This window comes from Lepus europaeus, chromosome 7 (genome assembly GCF_033115175.1).
Source record: "Lepus europaeus isolate LE1 chromosome 7, mLepTim1.pri, whole genome shotgun sequence".
NCBI lineage: Eukaryota > Metazoa > Chordata > Mammalia > Lagomorpha > Leporidae > Lepus > Lepus europaeus.
The window spans coordinates 113,289,284-113,296,454 of NC_084833.1; the positions used below are offsets into that span (position 1 = coordinate 113,289,284).

The 7,171-nt window shown below is 42.4% G+C and overlaps 1 protein-coding gene across 1 annotated transcript; it reads left to right on the forward strand.

Annotated features, from left to right (window-relative positions):
* Positions 1 to 638: 638 nt before the first annotated feature.
* On the forward strand, positions 639 to 1,568 carry LOC133764758 (olfactory receptor 8A1). The gene has a single exon (XM_062198442.1). It carries the CDS (start codon positions 639 to 641, stop codon positions 1,566 to 1,568), a length of 930 nt encoding a protein of 309 aa, XP_062054426.1.
* Positions 1,569 to 7,171: the final 5,603 nt, after the last annotated feature.

Sequence of the window (7,171 nt, forward strand, 5' to 3'; positions counted from 1 at the left end):
ATTATCAATTTCTTCATCTTTCAGAAATTGACTTGTCACTTCATGATACATCTATAACCATCACATATTCCTAACATGGCATCATTGTGAGAAAGAAACTCATGTTTACAACAAATATTTAGGATTGCAGAAAAAAGGAAATTCATTGCTGAAGCAAAATCCATCGCCAACTACACAATACAGTGTACAACATATTATGTTTAGGTTATGCTGTGGCAGACTTTAGTGTGCATCACTAAAGAGATTGTAAAAACAGATTGCTGAGTCTATCCCCAGGGCACTGAAAAGAATAGATGTTAGGGGCGGCCTTATAATTTGCACCTCTAACAACCTCCAGGTGATGTTGATGCAGGTGGTCAGGGAACAGACTTTGAGAACCACAGCTCTGTGAAATGAGAGCTACATGAGAGCAGCATGAACTCCAGATCTGGCCCCCTGTGCTGTCATCATCACAATCTTTGAAACACTAAGAGAAAAATCTTCCTCTTAGGCAACAGCAGGAATTGGGGGAAGATACAGTAACGAAAAGCCCAAAATACCCAACTGATACCACAGGCCACAGCTGTTGTCCCTAAACAGTCCAAGGACAGATTTCAGAGGTTCTTCCCAATTCCCACAGGGCTACCAGCTAGAGGAGAATGGCTGCAGGAAATCACTCTGCAGTGACGGAGTTCATTCTTGGGGGACTAACAAGCCAGCAAGACCTCCAGATCCCCCTCTTTCTCCTCTTCCTAGGGATCTACATGGTCACCATGGTGGGCAATCTGGGCATGATCACTCTGATTTGCCTCAACTCTCAGCTTCACACCCCCATGTACTATTTCCTCAGCCATCTGGCCCTCGTGGATCTCTGCTACTCCTCTGTCATTACACCCAAGATGCTGGTGAACTTCGTGTCAGAGGAGAACATCATCTCCTATGCTGGGTGCATGTCTCAGCTCTACTTCTTCCTTGTTTTTGTCATTGCTGAGTGCTACATGCTCACGGTGATGGCCTACGACCGCTATGTGGCCATCTGCCACCCCTTGCTTTACACCGTCATCATGTCTCATCCTGTCTGCTCTCTGCTGGTGGCTGCAGTCTACATCATGGGATTCATTGGCTCAACAATAGAGACTGGTCTTATGTTAAACCTGTCCTATTGTGAGGCCCTCATCAGTCACTACTTCTGTGACATCCTCCCTCTCATGAAGCTCTCCTGCTCTAGTACCTATGATGTCGAGATGACAGTCTTCTTTCTGGCTGGATTCAATATCATACTCACCAGTTTAACTGTCCTTGTTTCCTATGCCTTCATCCTGTCCAGCATCCTCAGCATCAGCACCACAGAGGGCAGGTCCAAAGCCTTCAACACCTGCAGCTCCCACCTGGCAGCTGTGGGGCTGTTCTATGGATCGACTGCCTTCATGTACTTAAAGCCATCCACAGCCAGCTCCCTGGCCCAGGAGAACGTGGCCTCTGTGTTCTACACTACAGTGATCCCCATGCTGAACCCCCTGATCTACAGCCTGAGGAACAAGGAGGTAAAGGCTGCCGTGCAGAGAACACTGAGGAGAAAACTGTATTGATGCAAATGCTATTGCTCTTTCTCACTTTGAAAATAAACACTAGAGGGAAGTCCTCTGAATGCCAAGCTAACCATAAAAGAGAAATCACTATTTCTTCAAATGATTGGGAGATTGGCTTTTGCCTTCATTCTACCCTCTTCTCTCCTTCCCTGCACTCATTTCTCTTTGAAACTAGCCAATTTCAAGTTTGTGGTTTTCCTTCATTTGGGAACCATTTCCCCTATCAAGTCCTCTGGTAATTTTTTACTACCTTAATTGTAATTGGACATCATTTTTTAGACTTTCAACATTGAATTCTAGAGCCATTCCTAGTTTTCAGATTTTATACACAGATAGCATCTCTCAACTAAATCCTTACTAATTACACTGGGAATGCATAAAACAAGGAGATGAATTTAAAAGTCATCAAGAAGTGACATACAGTCCCTTTCTCATCCAGACATCTTCCTCTCCTGCCTGCTCTCTGCTTATTCATGCCCAAGAATGCCTACAGAATCCATTTATGTAATTTTCTTAGTAGTAGTATTAATAATGATAGCGACTGTGAGTCTAATTGGAGATCCTCTGAAAGTAATCTGGCACTTCTCTCATGCACATTCTAGAATCTTTTCTTTATGTTTTACTGTGGAAAGTTTGACTACAATGTGTTGTGGTAAAGATCTTTTCTGGTCCTGTTAGGACTTCTATGTGCTTCCTCTACTTGGGCGATCCTTTCTTTCTCCAAATTGGGCAAGTTTTCTGTAATTATTGCACTAAACAGGCCATCTAGTCCATTCCCTCTTTCTACCCCTTCAGGAAATCCTAAGACCTGTATGTTGAGACATTTGATAGTATCCCATAAATCTTCAACATCCCAACACTGTTTTTAACTTTTCTATTTTCCTCTTGGGTTTTTTTTTTTTTTTCTGTCTGACTGAAAGATTTCCAAAGATTGTCTTCTAGTTCAGATATTCTTTCTTCTGCCTTATTAAGTCTGCTGTAAAGGCTTTACATAGCATTTTTTATCTGATCTATTGAATTCTTCATCTCTAATATTTCATTTTGACTTCTCTTTAAAATCTCAATTTCATGAGAAAAATTTTCATTCATGTCATGTATGGTTTTCTTTAGTTCGTGGATTTGCTTCTGATTGCTTTTTAATAATCTTATGATTAATTTTTTTAATTCCTTTTCTGACATTTCCTCAGTCTTCTCATCTTCTCATTCTAACATTGAAATGTTGTTGTGTTCCTTTGAGGGGGCAGGTTATAATGTCTTCCTTATTCTTGTCTCTTGAATTTATGCATTTATTTGTAGTCATTTGTGGAGGTTTTTTTTCCCCCCTCTGATGGCTTTTATCTTTGAGCTGTTCCTCTGTGGTTCAGTAGAATGTCTGCACTTTCAGTGAATACCAAGAGGTGAGTGGTGGGTGTGGCCAGAAAGCTCTGGTCAGTGCTCCAGGGTAGGGCTAGTATCCAGGGTAGCACCCAAGTTGGAAATGGTAAATCTCCTCTTGTTAACAGAAGGAAGGGAATGGTCACCTGTGTTGGTGTGATCACCCCATCATCTCCTCTCCTCCAAACTTAGTAATGTCCAATGTTAGCCTCCAGTTTGTTCAACACTCATCCATGCCACCATATGAACTGCACAGTCCTCACTGTGAACACAGTTCCCCCTACAATGACCTGTCCCCAGGCAGCCAAGTGAAATAAGCCAGTCCCAAAAAGATATCATAAATTTTCTCTGATCCAAGGTAACTGATAGAGTACATAAATGTAAAATATTGGAGTGAAATGGACAATTTGAGATTTGAAGATTGTTTACAGCTTATGTCTCTCCCATTGAGGAGCAGTGGTTTTTTTTTTTTTTTCCTTCATACTCTTTTACTTAGGGTAGAGTTAACTAGATAATCATTAAGTAAACTGAAAATAGATCATTGTAAAAATTAAGAGTGGGAATGTGAGAGAGAGGAGGAAGAAGGGTTGGGGTAGGTGGGAGGGAGGCTGGGTGAGGGGCAGGGGAGTATCACTATGTTCCTAAATCTGTATATGTGAAATACATGAAACTTATATAACTTAAATTTAAAAAAAAAAAGAAAGAAAAACATCTGGAACATTACAAGCATACATCAGTGTATAGTTATTCTCAACACCATCATCATCTCTACCATCATCCGTACCATATTATAATGCTTCTAAGTATACAAGTTTTTATATCTTTGTTGAGAATATGATATAAAGAGTAAATGAGTGAAAAAAATTTTAAATAGTAATGATAGAAACTAACGCAATTTTGGACCCTTAATCTAAGTCATAAAACTGTTCTAAGTGCTTTCTATCCTTCATTAATTGTATATCACTACTGATAGGTACTATTCCTATCTCATTGAACATATAGGAATTTGGCTTAATAACTTGCTCAGAGTAACACAGCTGATAAGTGAACAACACTATAACTCAAACCCTAGTCTCAGTGACCAAACCCTCATTCCCAGGCAGATCATGAAGATTTGTTACCCTCTGTTGCACATCTCTGCAGCATCTTTGCCCTACCTAAATAACTGATCTACACCAACCCCACTCAGTAAATTCAATTGCCAAAGAATACAATTTCTCCTACCACCTGTTCCAACTACATCAAGCATATATGTTTTAGGTGAAGGAACTTGATACAGTGTCACTTATAGCTATTATAGCTATTGTTGGCATAACATTATACCAATTAATGATTTAATATGAGAAACAGATAACTTGTTTTCTCTTGGAAGAGATTTTTTAAAGCTCTTATTTAATGAATGCATATTTCATAGGTACAACTTTAGGAATATAGTGGTTCTTTCACCCTATACCTGCTTTCCCAACCTCACTCCTGTCCCACCTCCTACTCCCTCTGCCAATCCATTCTTCATTCTGATTCATTTTTAGTTTAACTTTATATACAGAGGACCAACTCTATGCTAAGTAATAATTTCAACAGTTTGCGCCCATACACACACACACATACAAAGTACAGTTTCAGAACAAGTTTTGCAGTTAATTCTCATAATACAACTCATTAAGGACAGAGGTCCTACATGGGGAGTAAGTACACAGTGACTTCTGTTGTTCATTTAACAATTAACACTCTCATTTATGACATCAGTGATCACCCAAGGCTCTTGTCATGAGCTGCCAAGGCTATAGAAGCCTTTTGTGAACACAAACTCCATCAGTATTTGGACAAGGCCATAAGCAAAGTGGAAGTTCTCTCCTCCTTTCAGAGAAAAGTACATCCTTCTTTGACGGCCCCTTCTTTCCACTGGGGTCTCACAGAGATCTAGGAAGAGATTTAATGCAGGGATTTACAGACTTAGAGTTTTGTAATTGACTGGAGAAGGGGTAAGGGAATGCCCATGTGACTGCAATAGACAGAAACCTGCATGTCAGGACGCTCCTGCTGCCTCTGTCACTGCTGCCACTACAGGAGGGCCTTCTCACACCCCTGGACGTTGTAAGCAAACCAAAAAACCACAGGCTAAGCATCACCCAGACCTACTGCATTACTGGCTGGGCCCAGCAATCTGCGCTTTAACAACCCCTCAGCTGGCACTGATTATACTGAAGGGCGAGAACCTTCTCACTCCCACCTTCCAAACATCACACAAGTGCATTTATTGGTGAAAATTAGTTGACACACAGAGTACTACCTGGAAATGTAGAAAGCATACTTTCTACCCATGTATCCTGGCTAGAAGGAAAATGGAATAGACACTGAGACAGCCATTTCCAACTGGCTCCTTTACTCATTTAGGCCTGACCTTTCTCTACCACTACAGATCTTCTCTAATTAGCATAAAGTATAGAAAAATATTTTTAAAGGTGGAAAAACAATGAAAAAAATAAAAAAGTAAATTGTGACTATACAAAAGCTACAATTTTTGCTCAGTAACAAACAACAGAAATAGAGTTAATAGAAAAATAATAGATTGAGCACATATATCCTAACAGCATATATAATAAACTCCAGCAAATCACAAGAAAAAGACATCAGCATCGACAGAAAAAAAAAAATGGGCAAGATACATAGAACATTCAATTTGCAGGAAAGAAACCCTGATATACTACCGAGCATGTGAAGAGGTACTCAGACAGATTACTAAGTATAGAAGTGCAAATTTAAACAGTGACATATCTTTTTACAGCTATAAGATTGGCAAACGTTAGAAAGCTAGATGGCACTGTGTGCTAGTGAGAGGTGGGGATTTGGGAACCTATATGCTTCTGGAGAGCACAAGGCTTTCCTTAGGAAAGATAAGAACATGCATCCACAGGACCTATCAATTCCATCCCATTCCCACAGGACCTTAGGGTGGACGTTCTCTATAGCACTATTTCCAGTGATGAGAAATTAGAGACAAGATTGAGAGAGTAAACAGATTGCTGAGGGAAAGATTAAGAAAATCATGTGGAACAAGAAGGCTGACTAGAGGTGCCTGGCACACTTCCCTTCACCACAAAGCACTAAAGGAAGAGAACACAACAGATATTTCAGTGTAGTGTTTGAGGCAGAGCCCTGCAGTGGGGCTGAAGGAGTGGCATTGTGTGCAGACACACATGACCACATAAAGAAGGGAATTAAGCACACGGTATCTCCTGCCCGTCTCTGGAGAGCAACTCTGAACCAAGAGTCGTGAAAAGGGTTAACAGGAGACCTCCTCCCCTACCACAGGCTGTCCCAGCTCACACCACCAACCCCTGAAGCATCAGCTGTTGGAGGAGCCTGCAGCTTCCCACAGGTGGATTACCTGACTGCCTCACTGACCTGGAAAAACAGTCCAGCCCACGTTGTGCTCTCCCCAGCCCAAGATCCTGCTGCACAACACCATCTTGAGACTGAGCAGCTGCCCCCAGCAGCTCCACCAACCCAGCCCTGTGAACCAGCTTCATGGCGCCACCCACACTCACCCAGCCCCAGAAGACACCTGGCAGCCCTCTCTGAGTAGGTAAGGTTCCAGAGGCGCTGGGAATCAGTTGAGATTCTCCTTCTATCCTCTCTCTGCCCCATCCACCCTGGGCCCTGGAAGCAGTCACTTGACGCTGTCTGCCCATAAGTTATACCAGGCTAGCCCACCCACCCACATTCAGCTCCAGGAAGCAGCAAGACAGGCATTCCTGAGCAGCTCAGCCCACAGAAGATGTGGAAATTAGATAGACATCCTCACTCAAGGTCCTCAGGCCCAGAAATAGCCAGCAGCCTGCCCAAGCAACTCAGGAAGCAAAATGGTTGCCACCTACCCACCCTCAACACTGAGAAGCAGATAAGCACCTTGTCCTGAGATGATCAGTCTATTGAAAGCCCTGGGTAGGTTAGTGCTCCCCGACCCTGCTGTTGCCCCAAGAAGCACCAGGGCTGCCTCTTACCATAAGCTCAGCCCATAGAGACCCTGAGATGTATGAGGTAGCCTTTAAGGTAGCCTTGTCCACCCACTCTCAGCCCCAGGAAGCAGCTGGACAGCTCACCATAAAATAGTCAGTCCCCATGGGCCCTAAAAAAGTCATTTTCACAGCACTCAGACACTGATATTGCCCCATATAGGCTCAGTGGTGTGTCCTGGCCACTATATGGCCCTCAAGACACTGACTGGC